The following is a 22,169-nucleotide window of genomic DNA, read 5'->3' as shown; positions in this document are numbered from 1 at the left end:
ACTTCATCCTGCCCAGACCTGCCCTAAGGAAAGCCTGTTGGGAACAGGTAAGGAAGCCTCTTAGCTCTCTCAGAGGTACCAGTTGTTCCTTCAGAACATAAGTAATATGAACTGGCAAGAATCCCACACCTGATGAGAAGACTCATAAATGTATACAATTAAAATTAATAATTAATAAAAAGAAAGCAAAACCCCCAAATAAACAGACCAATTGACCCTAAAAGAAAGAGAACTAATTCAGGAAATAGTAAATAAGTTAGTTTCAAAAGATTCTCATGAACATCTTCAAAAAACTCAAGAGACCATGGCATCAATAAACTATGAACAGCCAGTCAAGATAAAATTGAAACTGAGTCCTTCTCTCCCCAAAGAAAACACTATGGGTCCTGCAGAAAACACACTGCTACCTCTTACCTCTGGGTCACCTGAGAAGTTATTTATCCAGAGAACACTAGTAAAGTCATGCTTGAACCTGCCAGCCTCATTTCAATTGTACCACAGTTACAGAAAGAAGAATTGAGGGTCCACTCTGGGGCCAGACGAGCAAACGTAAACAGTAAGTACCCCCAAGAAGAACATAAATCTCCTGGGTAGAGTTCAGCCTGCTCGACCCACAAACCTCTTCCTTGTAGGAGGCGTTTTTCCCAGTGATTTTGTGTTTATTAAAGAGGGTAGAAGAACTTTCCATAAAACACCAAACCCATACTTCTCACCCTCTAGAAAATCTATGAAAAGGTGACCATCAGGGAATAGTTACCACATTGGCCTGGCCCTCGCTGGGACTAGAGGCGTCCTTCAGCATGGCCTCCAAGGACGGCAGGCTGAGCACACTCTTGTAGCATGTTCGAAGTACATCCGCTCTGTACTCTGGTTCTAAGAGGGGCTTGAGCTTCCTAGGATCCAGGGTGAAGCAGAAGTGTAACCAGTGAGCGGTGGCCAGGAATGAAAGCTGAGAGGGAGCAGGAGGGGTGCAGAGAGGTGATAGAGGCAGAGAGACAGACAGGAGCTGAAAACAGAGACGCCAGAAGAAAAGAACTGAGGGGAAGAGAGAAAGCACAGCAGTAGAGGCAGGGAGCCCGATGTTTGGTGATGACAAGTTTTTTGTCCCCCACGTTTTGAAGAAATGGGGTGGTCAGAATGGACTTGGAGGTGACACCTCAGGGGTGGCCCCAAAAGCAGAAGGAAGCCTCCGGCAGAAGTGACAAAGGACTTACAGAGATTGGGGAAGCAGTCTCTGGCAGGTGCTCAGAAAATCCCTCCCAAAAAATCCCAGCAAAAGAACGTGACTGACATCAGTCCACAGAGTTTTACTACAGTGTGGAGACCCTTATACCAGGAGCCAAAGCAGAAAATGAGAGATGGGGACGTACTAGGGCATAAAGAGTTGAAATCAAACCAAGACAGAATCAAGGAATCAAGAAAGGTAGAGTGGGGCTGGACGCGGTGGCTCCTGCTTGTAATCCGAGGAGGTGGAGATCTGAATGATCTCAGCTCGAGACCAGACAGGGCAAAAAGTTAGTGAGATCCCATTGCAATAAGGAAGTTGGGTGTGGTAGATCAAACCTGTAATGCCAGCTACACAGGAGGCACAGGTAGGAGGATCGAAGTCTGAGGCTGGTCCAGGCAAAAACACATGACCTTGTCCAAAAAATAACTAAAGCAAAAAAGGGGGCATCTGCCTAGCAAGTGTGCAAGTGTGAGGCACTAAGTTAAACCCCCCGTACTGGAAAAAGAAGAAAAGGAAGGTAGAGTGGACGGCACCCTGTTACCTGAAGTCCGTAATGACGTTCATAGCCTTCTGTCTAATGGAGCTGGAGATGCAGGTCATCGGCTCTCCCCTGATGAGCTCCTGTGACAAGCACCCCGCCCCCGGAACCCAGAGGATCAGGGCTGGGTTTCCTTGCCCTTCTTCCTCCTCTGCCCCAAGCTGCACTCCCAAGGTCACAGTGGTGGGCACCCAAGCACACCTGCCCCACAGCACTCACCCTTACCTTGAGGGTGGGAAGGGACAGCAAAGGTAGGAGGAGGAGACTAGCAGACCTGGGCCTCATTCCTCTGGCTAGCAGAAGAGGCCACTAGTGGTTTCCTAGGAGACCTGTACTCCCTCCTCCCTGCCCTCCACCCCCAGCCTCCTGAGAGCTACTTACCAGCATGAAGGCTATGACTTCCAGCTTTTGGGGGATGGTGTTTGGCAAGGTGATCGACTGGCTGCTCAGGACGTTTGTCAAGTGCATCAGGGGACTCAAGTAATACAGCTTCAGATTATTGTCCTGAACCAAGGGGCATGCTCAGAGCCCCAAGGGGAGGAAGACTCTGGGGCCGGGGAAACCCACCTGCAGGCTGGGAGATTCAAAGCTAAGCCCCCCACAACCTTCCCTAGATTGAGGCCCTGCGTGTTCCCTTGGAGGTGGCCAAGAAAAGACAAAGCCAGCAGCCCCTACAATGGGAAAGAGCCACCCTCTCGCCACTCCCTGAAGGAGCTTCCCCTTCATAAAACATTATTTTTTCTTTTTTGGCACTATTGGGTTTGAACTCAGGGCCTTGCACCTACTAGTCAAGCGCTCTACCACTTGAGCCATGCTCCCATCCCTGTTTCACTTTGGTTATTTTTGAGCTAAGATCTTGTATTTTTGCCTGGGCCTTCCTGGACTATTTATGTTTCCTGTGTTGCTGGGATGACTGGTGTGCACACCACACCCAGCTTTATTGGTTGTGGTGGTGCAACCACCTTTTTGCCCAGGCTGGCCCAGAACCGTGATCCTCCCCATCTCTGCCTCTTGACTAGCTGAGATTACAGGAGTGAGCCACCACACTGGGTCCTAAAGAATCTTTGTGGGTTTGGGGGGGAGAGGCGATGCTAGGTACCAAGAGCCTCACACCTGCTAGACAGGTATCTACCACTGGTTGAGTGGTACTGTACCACACCTGCAGCCCCATAAAACTCTTAAATTGGAAGGGTTCTAGCTTCCTTTTCACTCACGATTTGTCCTCCCACTGAATTTCTGTCTTCTACTCTATGAATGTCCAGTTGGGTGACAGATGGACAGGAAATGGGAAGGGTTTGTCCTCCCATCAAGGGACACATGCACTGGACAATCAGCCCCCGCAGGAAGGTTGTTTGGGGCTCACTCTATCCTCACTGAATGCCTCTCTCCATGAATGTGTCAGGGAATTCAGGCGTTGTTCCTCCCTTCAGAGGTGAGGCCAGTGAAGAGCCCACCCAGCACATGTGTGGGGAAGGAGACACTTTTCAACAGATCCAACATGATTGCACTCGCGGTGGGTCAGAGTTGCAGAGAAGCAGAATGAGGAACAGAAATGGTGGGAGGAAATCGCCATAAGAGCCCTGCCCCCTGAACTGCACTGGGGTGGGCCTCTGGAGAGGTGGAACAGTGGGGAAGGGGAGGAATCGGAGGTACCTTTTCCACAACGCAGTTGTAATAGTGCTGAAGGGTCAAGGTCAGGATGTCGTTCAGATGATTAAAGATGGTTCCCTTGTTCTCCGAGATAATCTTGCCATAGCTCAGATGGATGGTGTCACACACCAGCCCCCACTCCCTTTGCTGATGTTCCTGTAGGGGAAGGGGAAACTGGTCTTAATCTCACCTTATCCTCCTTGTCTAATGAAAAACAGGGCCTGGGGAGGAAGAGATTACACTGAGAGGCTGGGGGAAGAGGGGCTGGAGAATGGTGGGTCTTTTTTGGAGGGACAGTGATAGCAGGGCCTGAAGCATGGGTGTGTGAGACAAGACCAAAGGCGGGGAGACGAAACGTTCCCAAGGTTGATCAGACTAAGACAGGAGGGTTTGTAGGTGAGTCCCAAGGCCTGGGAGAGAGGGGAGGCCACAGTGGTGGGAATGCTGGCACCTTCATCAGAGTGAGGATGGATGTTTCCGGGTTGGTGAGCATTGTGCCATACTCCTGCAGTCCATCCAGAACTATCTTCAGATGTTTCAGGGACACAATGCCGAGTGCCACTGCAAGGCCCTGTAGCAGGGACAGCCCCAACCCCATGCCGCAGCTTAGAGTGTATTAAGCCTGCTGTGCCACCCCAGAATGGAGGCTTAGAGAGGGGAAAGGGAAAGAAAGGAAGGAAGGGAAATGTGATTCTCCAGGCTCGAGCTGTTTAAAGTCCGGAGAACCAAACATCCCAGCAGGAGTCATTTTCAAAAGCAAAGTACAGCAGATTATAAAGAATTTGAGTCACAGAATTATAAAATCTTGGAATTATCAAGTCCTGCACGAGAAAACAGAGGAGACATCTGCACTTGAGCCTGGAGGGAGTTGTTCAAGGTGGAAGTGAGGGAAGAGCCGATCGGACCGCAGGATTGGATGGCTACTTAGAGGCAGAGGAGATGGAAGCCCGAAGGTTTGGATGAGGCCAGTGGTTCTAGGTTAGGAGAAGCTGGGATCAAAATTAAAATGGGCAGGTAGAAAAGGGGGTGGGAGTAGGGCAGGAGGAGAGAGGGAGTTCTGTGCTGCGTGTGACACAGTGATAGGCCAACTGAGAGAAAACACTCAGTTCAATGGCTGGTAGGTCTGAAATTTGAGGCCAGAAGTGTGAATGTGGGAAGTGACCACCCGGAAGGAACAGAAATGCAAAGGGGAAATTGGAGTTCTTCAACCCCCACCAGGAACAGCCTTTAACTCAGATCCCTCTGCCTAGTGGCCTTATCATCTTCTTCTCCCCCTCCTCACCACTTTCTCCTGGATCCCTTGCCACAGTGGAAAATGCTATGGTCAAGTGGGAAACCTGCTCCCCTCCTTCTACACCAGCCCCACCAGCAGCCACCACATAGCTGTCCCATGCCCTCTGCTGTGTTCTGGTTTCTGCAGTGCTACTGTCTGCAATTGTTTTTGGGGTGGGGAGAGGTGGTACTGGGGCTTGAACTCACAGCCTCACACTTGCTAGGCAGGCACTCTACCACTTGAGCCACTCCACCAGTCCTATTTTTGTGTTTTTTTTCAAGATAGGGTTTCAAGAACTATTCGGTGCTAGCTTCAAACTTTGATCCTCCTGATCTCCACCTCCCCAGTAGGTAGGATTGCAGGTGTGAGCCACAGTCACCCGGCTGTAACTTTGGCTCAGTAAATATCTGATGACGAGGGCTGGTGGAGTGGCTCAAGCCACTTGCAAGCATGAGGCCCTAAGTTCAAGCCCCAGTACCACCCAAAGAAGAAGAAGAATTCCCAGCAATATCTGATGACAGCCAGGACTGCTAAGAACCTGGCAGGAGAGGGGCACTGGAGAGGGGACTCCTGGGGCAGGGACATCACCTTCACCGAGAGCTAACACCTAGGGAGCTGTGCTGTGCAGGAGTGTGTTTTGCTGGACTCCTTTATGTCTTCAACCCTCAACACTGCCCTAAAACACACCTATCTTCAGCAGTGTTCCACCCAAAATACAGAAGCTGAATCTAACCACGAAGAGACCCGAAAGGAGGGACAGTATGCAAAACAAATTGTGTCTTTTAAAAAAAAATGTTGAGATCATGAACGATAAAGGCTGAGGGACTTCTCTCTGGCTCATGATGATTAAAGAGAACTGACAATTAAATGTACCATTTGGTGCTGGTTTTTTTTTTTTTTTTGTCCCACCATTTGGTTCTGAATTAGATTCTGGACCAGATCTTTTTGTCTTTTGCTCTAAAGAGCATTCAAGGGCTGGTGGAATGGCTCAAGTGATATAGCGCCTGCCAGCAAGCATGAGGTCCTGAGTTCAAACACCAGTACCACTAAAAAAAAAAAAAAGACTATTCATTAGTAACTTTTTAATCAGGTCTGGAAATGAGGTAAAATGTTGATTTCCTGATTTTGAAGTGGTTCTGACACTGACTACTTGATCACTGATTTTACAAAGTCAATTTCCTGATTTCTCTGATGTGAGACAAATCCTTAATTCTTAGGTAATACATGTTGAAGTAATTAGTGGTAAATATGCATCTTGGCTGCAACTTCCTGAAAAGATTCATAAAAGAAATACTAATACGTATATACACAGAGAGGGAACATGGGGAAACATTAAGATTTGGGGGATCTCGAGAAAGGAGATACAAAAATTCTTTGTGCTGTTCTTTTCTTTGTCTTTTTTGTGACTTTTCTATTAGTGTGAAATTATTTTCAAATAAAAAAGCTTTTTTAAAAGTGTCTTATGAGATAAAAGTGAGAGCATACAAGGGAGGGGTGAGGATAGGTAAGACACCGAAAAAATTAGATAGCATTTGTTGCCCTCAACGCAGAGAAACTAAAGCAGATACCTTAAAAGCAACTGAGGCCAATAGGAGAAGGGGACCAGGAACTAGAGAAAAGGTTAGATCAAGAAGAATTAACCTAGAAGGTAATACACGCACAGGAAATTAATGTGAGTCAACTCCCTGGATAGCTATCCTTATCTCAACTAGCAAAAACACTTGTTCCCTCCTATTATTGCTTATACTCTCTCTTCAACAAAATTAGAGTTAAGGGCAAAATAGTTTCTGTTGGGTATCGCGGGGGTGGGGGGGAGAGGGAGGGGGTGGGATGGGTGGTAAGGGAGGGGGTGGGGAGAAGGGGGAGAAATGACCCAAGCATTGTATGTACATATGAATAATTTAAAAAAAAATTAAAAATAAATAAATAAATAAAAAATAAAAGTGTCTTATGAGGAAGGTATCATAGACTCATTTTACAGAGGCACAGAGAGGTTCAGTAACTTGCCTGAGAGCACACAGCTAGTAAATGGCAGAGCTGAGATTCTACCCCAGGTGGTCTGGCTTGCCAACCAGCCAAGACCTTTAGACAACTTGCCATGTGCCTCTAAAATAAAGCATGTCCCCACTCTGCAGGGGTCCTCACCTCCCTCTCCTGCAGCTCCTCATGGGAAGTTTTCAGGATGGCTGAGAGCATCATCTTAACCAGCTGCGGATTCCTTGAGGTTTGCAGAGTGAAGCCAAAGAATCTGTACAGGAAAGCCTGGGGGCGGGGGAGTCATGAGCATCTCAGAAGGAGGCTACAGCAGCAGGCAGAGGGAACAGAGCTGTCAGCCACCACTGTTCCATCTGGCTCCCCTCCCCACTGCTCTCTGGGTCCCTGGGTGGGTGGGGGTCTGTCTAAGGCAGCCATCCAACAGGGTAGGGGTTCGAGCTAGAGAGGAGACAGCTGCCTGTCTCCCTTCTCAGCCTTTCCACCTCAGGAAACTCCCAAATCCACACGCTTCTCACTTCCAGCTGAGAAACATAAACAGCTCCTTAAATTAATAAAATGCTTAAATCCAACGCGTCACCTTTCTCTCCCTCCTCTGCATTTTAGTGATTGTTATCCTTGCTTACTAGAGCTGTCCTGGAGGAGATGGGGATCTAGGCACAAAAACCCCCTGGCTTATCTCCAGGTAGGAAAGGCTGCAGTCCAATTCATATGGAGGGCTCCCCCTGGGGTCAGACCTCCACCTGGCCCAGCTTCTGCCCTCTGCATCTTGCTACCTTCCCTCTCTCAAGTGCTCTCCCTGGGTAAATCACACAAGCTGTGATGCCCACCTCATTGCTAATTCACTTGCACAAGGTTCTGTTTCTACCAACCCTGACCTGAGGCACCTGCTTTTCTTCTGAGCTGGCAATTAGCACTCATCTTCTGGGACTTACTCCTCCAGAGGGTGGCCAATCTTCCCACTCTACCATTTCCTGGAACGCTAGACTCTCAGCACTAAAACTGAGACAGCCTTGAGCAAACCAAGACAGTTGGTCACTCTAAGAAAGCTTCTTTGCCCCCTCCACAGGCTGAGGGAAGAGCTTCCCCAACTCTGCACTGCCGTCTTGTCTTCCCAGGACCTGAGTTTTCACAGGGTGTCTGGTGCACTGTGGACACTTAGAACATATTTTCAGTAACTGGATTTGTAAGACAAAAGTCCTGCTTGCGTCATACTGTGTCCCTAAGCCACCTTCACAGAGCTCTACACATTGCAGGTACTTTCCAAACGTTTACTGACGGCGGCCTCCAGCCTGGAGATTCCTCCTAAGTCCAAAGTGTGCTCAGTGACAAGAAAACAAGATTGGAAATCGAAAACCCTGGAGAGGAGAGCCAGTTATATCTGCCTCTAAATGCCCTGGGCTCTGTTTCTTCATAGGGTTGGTAACAGCCTCATGGTGGCTTAGCCTTTGGACTTCACAAAGTGTGTCCCCCCATTTGATCCTCACCAACAGTCCTGGGATGGAGAGTGATTTTTGTCACTTCCCGAGTGAGACATGAAGCTCTCACAAAGACTGACTCTGAGGCTGGGAACACTGGGGACACCCGGAAGGCCCCAGGTCTTCACTCTCACAGACAGACTGGGAGCTCTATGAGAAGGCGCCTGCCTTTCTTACTCAGCTCTGGATCCCCAACACCAAGCACGGTGGCCAAGCTACACTCTACTCTCACATATCCTCTGAATTGACTGGCTTAAGTCTGACTCCAAGGTCCGTCATCTTTCTACAGCACCCAAGTACCAGCTCACTGTGTTCCCAAAATGCCAGAAGGTTCAATTAAATGACAAACAGCTAAGGGCTCAAGAGCCTAAGCAAATGTGAGGTGCTCACCCATTACCACTTTACCGCTGCTCCTGTGTGGCCTCCCCATCCCTCAATCCTGCAGACACCAGTGTGCTCTGCTCTCAAGGTCTGCCCTTCCTCAAGGACCTTGTCTCTACAGTGTCCTCCCCTCACACTCCCCTCACCTGGCCACCTGGCAACTCTCAAGCCCAGCCGCATGCACAGACACACCTTCTCCTCCTCATCATCGCTGAAATAATTTATCCTCTCCAAGATGACCATGGTGAGTTGCTCCAGCCAGCTGTCATCATTGATGGCCATCAGTGACTGACTGGAAAACTGAGACAGAAGGAGAGAAAAGAGGTCCACAAGGGACAGTGTCAGGCCTCTCCACCCCATGGGAGGTGGGTAAAAAGAGAGAGGCGAAGGGCACGGTATAGAAATAGAGAGAGAATGAGCTGGAGTGCATGGAGGGGGCACAGTCAGGACTAAAGAAGGACACTACAGGAACAATGGCATGGCAACTCTGTGTGTGAAGGGACCCTGCCAGCTTGCCAGGCCCACTCCTTTACCATCCCGTTGAGTTCCAAGGTAGGAACTCACTCTCATTTTACAGATGAAGGGTTAGGCCTGTGAAGTGTAAATGACTTTCCCCAGGACACACAGCTAGGGTTCTGACCTTACTGCAGGTAAGGCTTTGGGGATACAGAGGGAGGATTCAGACTTAGGGTATTGGTAGAGACTCTGATGCAGGGAGCAGGAGACAAGGGCACCCAGACAGAGGTTCTCTTGGTCAGGGAGTCCCTGATCATGGCCTGTTAGTACACTTATCATGCGGATCCCAGGGCCTCTCCCCCCACCAACGGCAAGGAAGAGGAGCTCTTTGCGTGGAGTGAAGTATCTCCTGGGAAGGGCTCACCTGGAGCAGCTTGTTCTCCCAATCCTTCTGCTTCAGGCTCTTCTCATCATTATCTGGGAAAGATGAGAGCATGGGAACCCTCCGGACCAAAAGACCCAAGCCAGGGAGAAAGAACCAACACAAGATCATGCTCCGGGATGCCTCATCTCCCTGTCACCACAATCCTGCAGGATTGCCCACTTCACTGAGTCCCCAAGAGATGAGTGACTTGCTGAAGGTCAAATGTACATAGCTGGACTGTGTCACAGAAAAGATTCAAACCTGGGCCTGTCTGAAAGCCCACACTTTTTCCTGTTCCTCCATCCACAAGAAGGGGAAGTAGTCCTTCTGGATCTCTGAGCCACAGAACTCTGGAGTGAGCATGTGGTCTATGCAGAACATGAGTGAAAGAAGCAGATTCAGCCAAACAGTATTCCAGAAGGACCCCAAGCAAGGTCCATCCTGCACCTCAAGACTCCCTCCAGCCCTTCTGGAGTTTGCACCACTCCTCTCCCTCTCCCAGCCAACCCCTCACCTTCCAGGATCTGCAACATCTGGGGAATCATCTTCATCCACAGCTGGCCCACATTTGAGTTGATGACAGGATGCAGGGAAGTGATGGGATGCAAGGATTGTAAGAGTTGTAGGGAGCTCACACCAAACTTCTTTTGTCTGTAGGGCTTCAGGGCAAACAACTGAGAAACAAGAGAAGAAAATGGGAGGCAGAGAAAAGGATTTAAGGGAAGAGAAGGAAGATTAGAACAAACCCACAGAATGGCAGAGGTGAAGCTTAGACTCTCCCATTCTTTTCCACCTATTGACGATGTTCTACAAAATGTCCTCAAACCTCACCCTCCTCTGTCAGGCCTTCCATTCATCCTGGGGGCCAAGTAAGCCTAGTGCTCTTCTAAGGTCTCACTGCACCTCTGTCAGTTCATTTGTCACACTGAACTGTGGTGGCTAGGGCATTACCATGTTTGCCTTCCTCTTAAGACTGTGAACACCAAGAGTGGGTCTACAACTCCAAGTGTTCATAATGTCTGTCACGGTCATGGGCAAATAAAACATGCTGAGAAAATGAGGTCAAGAAAGCCATGGGACCTTCTCTAGAGAGCTCACCATGAGGCACTACAGGAGACAGGCCAGGCCTTTCCCATCTCTCCCTTCTTTCCTAGGCTCCAGGTCCTACCAAGTTTCCTCCTCCAAGTTCTATGCTTGCATTGCATCTCCCCAGGGCCACCTCCTCATTCCATATACAGCATTATACTTGAAATAGAGTAGTACTTAACTACTTGAGGAATGACTGGATGGATGGATTGATCGATGGAAGGACAGGTGGATAAGTGGATGGAAACATGGATGGATAGGTGGATGGATGGGTGGAGGGATGGATGGATAGATGAGTTGACAGGCAGATGGAAGGTTGGTTGAATGGACTGGTGGGTGGGTGGGTGTGGGGAAGGGTGGGAGTTGGGGTGAAATAATGGGTAGGTGAGTGAACTGTTGGGGGTTGGGTGAATGGATGAATGCGTGGATAGATGGATAGACAGATGGGTAGAAATTTATGCATTTATGAATGAATAAATGGATTGTGGATAGAAGGGTGGATGAGTGGGTAGATAGTAGGTGAATGGATGGAAATGTGGGGGGATGGCCAAATAAGTTGATGGACAGATAGATTTGTAGTACCCATCACAGCATCACTTACCACAAGATGGGTCAGGAGTTTCTGTGGGGAGATGACCTGGGTGGCTAGGTTAAAAAAGAAGAGAAAGAAAATTACAGAGTCAGTGCACCGGCAGCCCACCAACAGAATTTCACATGAGAAGACAAAGAAGAGTGAGAGGGAGCATCAATGCCAATGCTAGCAGATTGTGATATTTGACTCATCCTGAAAAAACAAATCATTACATTTTCAGCTTAAAAAAGAAAAACACCAAGTAATCTGCTGAATGGACACCCTCATCCCACCCCTGGCCCGACTGGGATCAGAGGTCAAGGACGAGGTGAGTGTGGAGTGACGTTCCAAGTTGGAGCCAAGGAAGAACAAAGGGTCAGGAATGCCCACGTACCCATGGCTTTGTAATTAAGCATAGTGTTTTCACCCCTTGACACCAGTGTGTTAAAATAAACACTAGCCAGGCGTGATGGTGCACACCTCATAATCTCAGCTCTGGGGAGCTAGGGCGAGAAGATCATGAGATCAAGGCTAGCCAGGGTTGCATATTGTCTCAAAAAACCCAAAAAGAATAAAAATAGAGAGAGGACTACAGGCAAAAAAGGAACTGTCTAGAGTTGACTCTCTTAAAGAAGACCCCCTCTCCACGCATTGTGAGGGCCCAAGTGCCTTAGGCTGCTGCAGCTCCCCTCTGCCTTTCTTGTCCTCTCCTGTCCAGTACCTCTGCCTATAGCTTAACCCATAGCACAGCTCTGCATCCTCCCTCCTCCACACACACCCCCACGGGTCTCAGCCTGCCTCCCACTCCAATGCCAAGCCTGTTGCAGCTTGGACTCTCACAGCTGCCACTTGTCCAGAGGCCACCCTTCCCTGGCACTCACGCGTGAGATGGAAGCTACTGAGGTAGGGGCCTTTGCCTAGGATCTGGGTCTTCAGAGCTATCTCTGTGGTGGCCTTACTCAGGATCAGGAAGGCCATGTTGTTGCTGGGCTGACACACCAATGTGACCAGTTTGGGCAAGGGCACCTGGCAGGGGACATGGCAAGGGCTTCAATGGTAAGCCCAAAGCAGCCCCTCCAACCCCATAACCTGTATTCCTTTCCTGGAAGGGCATTTGAGGCCTGTATACCCAGGCCTCTCCCCATTCATTCATATCCCCTTCTCTGTCTACCCTCCCTCCCATGCACTCCTCTCCTCACTTCTTGCCCTATGTTAGTAAAATGCAATCAAGATCCTGAGTAAAATTATGCTAGGAAGGATTTGATTACATAGCAGGGCTTCTTGAAATTTGGAATCATGTGACTTGGAATTGCCTCCCTGAGGGAACATTCCAAAGGCAGAAAAAAATACTGAAGGTCAGGAGTCAGAGCTTGGTGGAGGGAGAATTTTCCCAGAATGCTCTGGGAAAGAGCATAAATCACAGCTAGCTTCCCTCCCAGCTCAGATCTGCATGTCAGCTCCCAGGATCCTCCAGGACATCCTGCAGGTGCCGTGGGCAAGCAGAGCATAGGATCCCCCCCTTTATTACTGAAGGAGAAAGTGTGGCCCAGAGAGCAACATGCTCAAGATTTTATAGCTAGAAACCTGCAGAGGGACTCAGGCACAGGCCTCTAGACTCAGAACCTAATGACCTTCTTTTGTTCTACTGAGCCCCTTCTCAAAGGAGCCCCAGGCCCTGAACAGGAACAGATGGAGGTGGGAGAATGCGGACAGCCAGAACCAGAGCTAGATGGAGGGGAGGGGAAAAAGGGTGCAGCGTGTGGTCAGAATACTGTCTGGGAGCCAGCAGAGGCAGAAACATTGAAATCCCTTTGCCCTTAGCCGGCAGTACCATCTGCAGAATTCTGAAGCACATAAGTTGGATATCCTCTTCATTCTGCAATGAGAAAAGGAACAATTAAATTCTCAAAGCAATACTGGCTGAGTCTTCTGACTGGTTACCTCCCCTGGCACTCACAGATCAGGGAATCACTGTTTTTTGTTTTGCAGTACTGGAGATTGAACTCAGAACCTCACACTTGCTAGGAAGATGCTCTACCATTTGAGTCACTCCGCCAGCCCCTGATCAGGGTTCTTAAGCCCTGCTCCCCATGCCAGTCATGCCTGCTGTCTTGTCCTGCTGTTCCTAACCCTGGCCTCTGTCTGCCCAGGAGGCTCACTCCCCCTCCAGCCCAGCCTGCTCACTGAGGGATCTGGCTCGCTGAGCTTGATGAGGTAGTCAATGATGACGTTCCCCTGGGGCAGATGCAGGTAGTCATACTGGGCAAGTATCTCAATGAGGCTCAGAAGTTCCATCCGCACCTGTCATCGGATGGCAAGACAGGGAGGGATCTTTTATATTCCAGGTAAGGACACAGAGGACCAGAGCAGAATATGGAGGTCATCAAGGAACTCAGATGTCCTGACTCAAAGTTCAGAATGACTCTTCTGTCCACTCCGTGATCACAACAGACCACCAGTCACTGAACCTGGCTGCTTCTGTACTCTGTCTACAAGTTCCAACCCACATCAGCTCCTGCCATCCTCCTGGAGAACACTAAACACTTTATTAAAATTGACAGGAGTTGGGGGAGGGGAAGAATCCAAATCCAGGAAAGAGTTTATGTTCTGACCCCCAAAGGTAAAGCCAAGAGGAGTAAGCCGGGAGGAGTGAGGACCTGTCCTGCAAGACCCAGGCTCTTCATGGACCTTGTAGGGAATGGGTCCTTATTTTGCAGGATGGTGCCACTGTCCTTCCTTTAGCACTAAAACCACTGCTCCCCAGCTCCAGACAGCTCTGCTTATCCAGGGCTGGGGCTTCGGCTGCTTCCAACACTGGCAGCAGAGCTGGATGGAAGTACAACTTGCTGCACCTCACCCAAGACAAGATGGTGGAGGTTTTCTCTCCTCCAAAAATCTGTGAGAGCCCAGGTGAATGAATTCATGTCATTGAGCTCAGCGTCACTTAAAAAGCTAAACATTGATCTACCATTTGATCCAGCAATACCACTCTTGGGGATATACCCAAAAGACTGTGACACAGGTTACTCCAGAGGCACCTGTACACCCATGTTTATTGCAGCACTATTCACAATAGCCAAGTTATGGAAACAGCCAAGATGCCCCACCACTGACGAATGGATCAAGAAAATGTGGTATTTATACACAATGGAATTTTATGCAGCCATGAAGAATTAAATGTTATCATATACTGGTAAATGGATGGAATGGGAGAACATCATTCTGAGTGAGGTTAGCCTGGCCCAAAAGACCAAAAATCATATGTTCTCCCTCATATGCGGACATTAGATCAAGGGCAAACACAACAAGGGGATTGGACTTTGAGCACATGATAAAAGCGAGAGCACATAAGGGAGGGGTGAGGATAGGTAAGACACCTAAAAAACTAGCTAGCATTTGTTGCCCTTAATGCAGAGAAACTAAAGCAGATACCTTAAAAGCAACTGAGGCCAATAGGAAAAGAGGACCAGGAACTAGAGAAAAGGTTAGATCAAAAAGAATTAACCTAGAAGGTAACACACATGCACAGGAAATTAATGTGAGTCAACTCCCTGTATAGCTAACCTTATCTCAACCAGCAAAAACCCTTGTTCCTTCCTATTATTACTTATACTCTCTCTTCAACAAAATTAGAGATAAGGGCAAAATAGTTTCTGCCAGGTATTGAGGGGGTGAGGAGGAGAGGGGGGCGGAGTGGGTGGTAAGGGAGGGGGTGGGGGCAGGGGGGAGAAATGACCCAAGCCTTGTATGCACATATGAATAATAAAACAATAAAAAAAAATTGAGCTCAGCGTCCTCACTGGGGGCACCAAAGTGCTGCCATAGAAAAGGCTCAGAAAAGAAACAGGTTGAAAGCACCTGTCTGCTCCTTGAACTCTTCCTGGGCTTTAAAGAACCCAAATGCAACCCAAGGACAGGACTCTTAGGCCAGCATTGGCTTGGCTGGGCTGCCCCACCTCTCCTCCTAATCCTCCCTTCCCCACCCCCCCGCCACCGCTGCCAAGGTGAAGCAATGGTGCAAAGGCAACTGCACTCGTAGCCACTCTGCTCACTGGTGGGTGATCCTCCTGGATTACTATGACGACGGAGTTCATCACATCACTCTTCAGTTTCTCTGTCTGAGGCACTAGAAAAAAAGAGACAAGCAGCTATAGTCGGCCTCTCCCTCCTTCTCTGCTGTTTTGGGAGACAGGAGAAGACAAACAGATGGGAAGAATTCTAGGCACAGTCCTGGCCTCCATAGATAGGTGGCGCCTCTAAGGGCTTTTCTGGCATCCCTCTGCCTCCCAACCACCCTGAAATTGATTAGCCTAGACTTCAAAGTGGGCCAAAACAGGGCTTTCATACAGCTGAAAGCTGAGCTCCATCCCTTCATCTCCTATGACTGGTCACACAAAGCCTCCATTCCAGCCAAGCTGTTCGCCTCCCTTCTGTCCATCTCAACCTTTAGAACTTTGACCTTTTCTCTTCCTTGATAGGAACTCCCTCTTCTGACCCACTGCTCCACTCTCCGTCCTTGCTTTGGGTCCTGTCTCCTACGTAAAGCCCATCCCAGCTACCCTGATTGATCCCACTGCATTCCTGTCGCACACTACCCTGCTCCCATCCCAGTAACATCAGACACACTGTCTTGCATTAGTACAGTGCGTCAACAGCCTCATCTTCCCTGCCCAGTCGTGAGCATCTTGGAAGTTTGTGTCTTGTGCATGTGTGTACCTTCAGTGCCGGGCACTTAACACAAACACTTGATTGCGGAAGAAACTTATTATTTACAGCATGAATCATAGAGAAACCACGCTAGAAGTTTTTTGGGCTTTTTTGTTTTCTTACAGTGCTGAGATGGAAAACAGGGCTTTGTGTGTGCTAGGCAAGCACCTTACCACTTGGCTACATCCCCAACCCTATATAAACCACTCTAAAAGTAACAGCACGGGAAGATAAAACATCCAATTTAGGGTAGACACCACTGGAAGAGGGAAAGGTAAAGGGACAGGGTGAATATGGTCGATGTACTTTGTATATGTGCATGAAAACAGAACAATGAACCCTGCTGAAATTGTTCTAGGAGGAGAGGGGGGATGAGGGAGAATAATGGAGGGAGTAAATCTTAATTAAGATACATGGTAAGTTGGGAGAGTGGCTCAAGTGGTAGGGCACCTGACCAGCAAGAGCAAGGCCCTGAGTTCAAACCCCAGTACTGCCAAAAAAAATAGCACATTGTAAGCACATATGTAAATGTCACAATGAAACCCTGCCTCATACAACTAATATGTGCTAATAAAAATATTCAAAAAATAAAGCCAATAACAACCCAAAAGAAATAAAGTAATTTTGCAGTATGCACTGTTCTAAGTACTTCACAGATAGTTTTTAAATATATTTTAAATATCAATTACATATGTTTCTCATTTATTCTCCACTGAAACCCCCCAAAAGCACTTTTAAATGAGTAAATATTTAGAGGCAAAAACTAAATATAATTTGCCCAAGGTTGCACACGAGGCAAAAATTTGAAACCACTGAATTTACTTTGAATTTAAATTTTGTTTTTAACTACTCTGTTGCCAAAAAGGAAAAAAAAAAAAGCAAAATTATTTAACAGCCGGGTGCCGGTGGCTCACGCCTGTAATCCTAGCTACTCAGGAGGCAGAGATCAGGAGGATCATACTTCGAAGCCAGCCAGAGCAAATAGTTTGCAAGACCCTATCTTGAAAATGCGCAATACAAAAAAAGGGCTGGCAGAGTGACTCAAGTGGTAGAGGACCTGCCTAGAAAGTGTGAGGTCCTGAGTTCAAACCTCTGTACCAACAAAAAAAAATTTTTTTAATGAACTGCTTAATGGAACTGTCTCCCAGAGTAAAGAGACTTCCTGGGAAAGAGAGCAAGTGCTAGACCCCCAGGACATGCCATGTTCCTACTCACCGTTATGGAACACATCCTGGAAAACCTCCAGGGCTACTATGATCTTGGCTGGATCCTTGGATTCCATGGCCCTTCGTATCAACACCACCACCTGATCACTGTATAGCTTGGCTATCAGAGGGTGTGAATAAAAGGGAAGCAGGACAATGTTTAAGTGGTGGGTAATAAGTAGGAAAAAATCACACTCACAGAAAACCACTGATGTCATAGGGTAGATAAATCAGGGTCCACCATGATGAGCAAAGGAAGTTGGAAGGAAAAGAAGCAGTGTTTGCACAGCATTTGCCAGCCGTATGTACTTTTCCTGCCCTGCTCCACCAGCTGCCTCCTATAAGTCAGCAACCACTCACGCCCATCAGTGTTGTCATCACAGTATACCCTTTCTGAGATGCAGATCACCCCGGAAGAAAGGAAGTAAGTCCCAATGAAGGGGGTAGGAAGGAAAGGGATGGAGGTAGAGCAATGTCATGCCCTGCCAGATTCATTCAGTTTCTGCTAGGCCCCCAGTCCAGACCAGGGACAGAGAAAACTGGTCCTAAGGACACACACACACACACACACACACACACCCCACAGGACTAGGGAAATGTGTTCACTTACTCAGGATATAGAATGCCTTCAGGGCCAGGCTGTGGTTCTGCACAGAATAAGGGTCTGAGCTGATGATTTTTTCATTCACCTGTAAGGAAGACCAAAGCCTTCAGACCTGGCTTGAAAGACTAAATCAGAGCCCTAGGAATGAGTGGGGAAACTGAGCCATGCCATGTTGCTTAGCCATAAGGAATGTACAATCCAAGAATCTATGTTGCCAGCTCCAGAGGGAAGAAAACAATGGCCAACAAATTAATTATAAGAAAGGTGGACCCCTTCTGCAAATGTCCAAGTGTCTTCTTCCTACTATAGGCTCTAACTCGGAAGGCCTGGCATTCCCCATGGCATTATAGAGTGACTTGAACCTTGTTCCCTTTCCAAGAGTTTAGGAGGAGCTACAAAGCTCTGTCACTTCAGGGACATGCAGGATATGTTGAATTTGCTAATGGAGAAGATCCCACGCTGTGCCTGCTCCAGGGTAGCCTTTGGTGTGTGTGTTTATGGTCACCACTCAAAAGAAATCTGTGCCATGTGGGTGGTGACTTCCACGGGGGGAACCAGCACCTCCAAAGAAAAGAGACAAGGCAAGCCCAGGATGCTTCCAGGACCTCCACACTCACCATATTGAATAGCATGTCTGTAATGTTTTCCAGCTGGGATGCCAAGTTGACACCTCCACAGCCACTGAGAGCCAGGGCGTCCAAGAGCTGGCAGATGCACTGTGGTATGATAGGGACAGTCAGGACAAGTCCTCCCAGCCCCTTGCCTAGCCTCAGACAAATACCTCATCATCTCACAGCTTCTCTTAAGGCCAGACCAAGCCATCCTAATGTCACATGGCCCTCTTGGACCTTTTCAAGTTGGGCTCAGGGTCTAGTTCTTCCATAGCTAAATACAGCCATAACCTGTCCTTTCATCCCACCCAGGAAACTGTACTTGATTTCAAATGACCTCTTTATTCCACAGAAATGTTTACAGCAATTCAACACTGCAAGTGCTGTTCGACTTCAAAGAATCAGGATAATCACAGCCAAAGCTGTAACTGGCTCTACTGCTGATTTTCAAATGTCTGAAGACTACATCGGAATGTGGATTCTTCTGTTTTGGGCGTTCTTGCTGTCACTGCTGTTATGTGTGACCCTTCTGATTGCTGCCTCCTGAGCAGCTAGGTAGGATTACAGGTGTGAGCCACCAGCACCCAGCTCTGTCCCTCTCTTTTTAAGAAACTGCCAAACTGTTTTTCCAAAACAACTGTGCCAATTTATCCTAATAGACATAGAGTGGCATCTCCCTGTGATTTTAATTGTCTGACATATAAATGACAGTCAGCTACTTTTCCTAAACTTGTTTGATATCTCTGTATCTTTGGTGAAGTGTCAGCTTGAATTTTTATATTTCTCTATTTTTTTATAAAACTGGTTTTAAGGCTTTTTTAAAAAATACATTCTGGAGTTGTAGGTATTTTCTCCCAGTCTGAATCTTATCATTTCATTCTTTTTTTTTTTTTTTTTTTTGGCAGTAATAGGGTTTGAATTCAGAACCTTCCACTTGCTAGGCAGGTGCTCTACCACTTACATCATTCCCTCAGCCCTTTTTTCTTTAGTTATTTATTATTTTCTTTTTTTGGCAGCACTGGGGTTTGAACTCAGGGCCTCACACTCACTGGGCAGGTGCTCTACTACTTGAGCCATTCCTCTGGTCCTGTTTGTCTATCTTGATGCCAAAACTGCACAGGCTTTAGGCTGGATTTGGTCTGTGGACCATGCTTTGCCACCGCTAGCAATCAGTACTCAATAAACACAAACTGTGCGAACTAACATCTCCTTCCCACCCGCCCCCAGTCACCTGGGAAAGGTAGAAAGGCTTCAGATTTGTGGACGCCAAAGTCATTAACCGGCGGGTTAACCAGTTCACTTGGTTCTTGAGTTTGGATGGTGGCATGAGGAAGAAGAGGTGGCCGATTATCATCAGAGCTTGCTCTGTCACCTGTGCCCAAGGAGACAGAATGAGTTGGCTTCAGTTCAGGAACAAAGGTAGGACAAGCACTCAGTGGCTTTGCCTCATTCATCTTTGTGTCCCCAGGGCCTAGCACAGCATCTGGCAAATGCAGAGTACTCAGTAAATGCAAATGACATAATGACACAATTAATGAACAAGTGAGTGGACAGTGGAATGCTTCCTGACTGTACCCTTTCCTGGACGATGGGAAGAGATGACTGATGAGGGTCATCATGATTTCCAGGGACAGACACTGCTCCTGTGGTCTCAATCCTTCAGCCATCTACCCAACCCCAGCTCTCCCTACTCCCACCTTTTTCTTGCTTTTCAGGGGCCAACGGTTGAAGAGAACATGCAGGGTGTGGTAGGCCTTGACAGCCACTGCCTCTGAGGTGATGTCCATCACTTCATCGTCCTTAGAGTCCAGATCCAGGTGCTTCCGGGCACTGATGACCAATCCCCTGAGTGCTGTAAAGGGAGCATGGAATTGGATTTGCCCATTGCCTTTCTCCTCCCACAAAATGAGCTGTACATACACACACGTGGACATATTACATCCCTGGCTCTAAAAGGGTCTCTGGGGTCCTGTGCAGGGAAAAACTAAACCTTTCACCATCTCCCCAACTATGCTTCCTTCTGACTATGCCTGTACCACCTAGAAGCACAGAGGAATAGGTAAAGCTATCAATGTCCACAGCGTCCCCTTCACATTTTGTTTCTTGCCCCAAAACCGAACATTTGCTCATACTCTGAGACCTGCTTGTGCCATCTCTGTCCTAGACACCCACATTTTTTGGCTTCTTCTTGTCCTTCTTTCCTTGCTCCCTGATTCCAGCAGAGCCTTCCCAGACCTGCCTGAGCCTCACCATGACACATCGCCAACATGTCCTCTTCCTCCTGTGCCATCCTCAGCAGACGCAGAATATATTCCCATGTGGTACCAATGTAGGTGGCTGTTCCTGGGAGGGAAAGGGCAGGAAAGGCATCCCTAGCCTAGGAGGCTAGTTAGAGGCCTGCTTCTGAGCCTTGCTCTGCCTCCAAAGAGTCTTGCAACTAATTTATGTTATCTGAACTTCAGCAGATTGAACTGTGAGATGGGACCACAGTTCCTGATTAGGCTCCTTCACAGGCTGATGGGAAGGTGAAGTTCAGTAATGGCTGTCAGCACACCAGACAGATGCCAAGGTACCACCATGAACTTCACGCACTCTCCTTTTTAAGGACATGTGAAGGACCAGAGCTGTGCTGTCTGAGATTGAGGTGAGGACATCTGCGTGCTAGAGCAGCTTCGCTGGCTACGTCTTCTGAGTTTGCTGTGTAGTCCAACCCACGAATGTCCAGAAGGCCTACTGACCTCTCCCAAGCCTCTTTGGCCCCCCAGCTCCAAATGTAAACAAGAGGCAGGTGTCATTAGCTTGGTGACTTGATTTTTTTTTTTAATGGAGAGAGAAGAGTGAGTGGGTGAAGCAGCCACTGCTGGCTATAGAGCCACAGGGATGGAGACTGGACAATGATTCCCATCCAGAAACTTCCAAACCTCTGACCAAATTCAAATTCAGTTTTCCCCAGCAAAACACCACTGGTTCTTCCCCTCTCTCTGCTGAAGGGCAGCTTTCTGTTCTATTCTGCCTTCTTGCTCTGTCTAGTTTCTGCCTCCTCCCCCGTCCTGCAATCTCCATGCCTTAACAGCTTTCCTTCTGTGCCATTCCTAGTCTCAGGGACTCCCTCCCGAATTCCTGTCGGCCCCATAGGTTCTGGTTTATCCCCATCCTCCCTGCACACACCCTCCCCCACTGATGCAGGTGGAGCCTTCCAGGGAGGGAATCAGGGGATGAAGACAGCGTGGAGTCCGCAGTGACGCATCTGCCACCCTGTGCACTCCTTACACCAACAGACACCCATGTGACGGGGATCCATACCAGGGCAGAGGCTGAGCTTCCCCACGGCCACCAGGAGGCTCCTGGGGGGCAGGCTGCGTGCACCAGAGCTGTCCCACAGTTTGATGATGACCATTCCTGGGCTGTGCGACCCCAGGGCCAGTAGGAGCGCAGTACCTATCTCCTCCAGCTTTCCCTCTGGCCTCTGGAAAGAGAAGGCCTGGCTGCTCAGGTTAATCCCCAGGACAGGTCCCCAGGCCTCTGAGAATCAGCTTTGATCAGTAAGTGATTCCTATTCTCTTCTATTGAGAGGGCAGGAGTGTGCCTACCTCAATGTCCCGCCCCCACTCGGCCAGCAACACCTCCCCCAGTGACAAAGTGTGAGAGCGTTCTAGAGTGTGCAAGGAGACAGGAAGGGACACAGCTTCAGTCTCTGGCTTGTGTGTTGGGTGGCATTGGACTAACATTTTCAAAGTACAGAGCTTCCTTGAAGCAATGAGTGAGCCATCAGAAGGGGAAGCAAAGTAGGGGTGCACCTTTGGAAAGCCCCTGGCTAGTCAGAGGTATAGGTCAGGAGACACATGTGACCAGGGAAGTGGAAAAAAGACACCTCGTAGGTAGGAAGTTAAGAAAATGAGGTAGCCAGGCACTAATGGTTCATGCCTGCAATCCTAGCTACTTGGGAAGCTGAGATAGAAAGGACT

At 48.4% G+C, this 22,169-nt stretch overlaps 1 protein-coding gene across 9 annotated transcripts in view; it reads right to left on the bottom strand.

The window, feature by feature from the left end:
- The window catches only part of LOC109697108 (maestro heat-like repeat-containing protein family member 1), a 100,873-nt gene that overhangs the window by 28,591 nt on the left and 50,113 nt on the right, over positions 1-22,169 (bottom strand). For 7 of the 9 annotated variants that reach the window (XM_074076289.1, XM_074076292.1, XM_074076296.1 and 4 more), the window contains 21 exons: positions 21,508-21,670; positions 20,455-20,547; positions 19,902-20,056; positions 19,436-19,576; positions 18,211-18,309; positions 17,600-17,678; positions 17,000-17,110; positions 15,130-15,203; positions 13,262-13,378; positions 12,909-12,953; positions 11,959-12,103; positions 11,108-11,151; positions 9,935-10,094; positions 9,421-9,473; positions 8,733-8,840; positions 6,835-6,951; positions 3,868-3,987; positions 3,420-3,572; positions 2,148-2,270; positions 1,770-1,849; positions 758-893 (listed from right to left, as the gene is read on the bottom strand). In XM_074076289.1, coding sequence (XP_073932390.1) covers positions 758-893; positions 1,770-1,849; positions 2,148-2,270; positions 3,420-3,572; positions 3,868-3,987; positions 6,835-6,951; positions 8,733-8,840; positions 9,421-9,473; positions 9,935-10,094; positions 11,108-11,151; positions 11,959-12,103; positions 12,909-12,953; positions 13,262-13,378; positions 15,130-15,203; positions 17,000-17,110; positions 17,600-17,678; positions 18,211-18,309; positions 19,436-19,576; positions 19,902-20,056; positions 20,455-20,547; positions 21,508-21,670 — 2,316 coding nt within the window. The remainder of the gene's footprint in view (positions 1-757; positions 894-1,769; positions 1,850-2,147; positions 2,271-3,419; positions 3,573-3,867; positions 3,988-6,834; positions 6,952-8,732; positions 8,841-9,420; positions 9,474-9,934; positions 10,095-11,107; positions 11,152-11,958; positions 12,104-12,908; positions 12,954-13,261; positions 13,379-15,129; positions 15,204-16,999; positions 17,111-17,599; positions 17,679-18,210; positions 18,310-19,435; positions 19,577-19,901; positions 20,057-20,454; positions 20,548-21,507; positions 21,671-22,169) is intronic. The other 2 variants (XM_074076294.1, XM_074076293.1) reach the window with 2 other exon arrangements.

The sequence above is a fragment of the Castor canadensis genome, chromosome 6 (genome assembly GCF_047511655.1).
Source record: "Castor canadensis chromosome 6, mCasCan1.hap1v2, whole genome shotgun sequence".
In the NCBI taxonomy this organism is placed as follows: Eukaryota; Metazoa; Chordata; class Mammalia; order Rodentia; family Castoridae; genus Castor; species Castor canadensis.
Note: the sequence above shows the minus strand (reverse complement) of the source record. Positions and strands in the feature narration are given on the sequence as shown.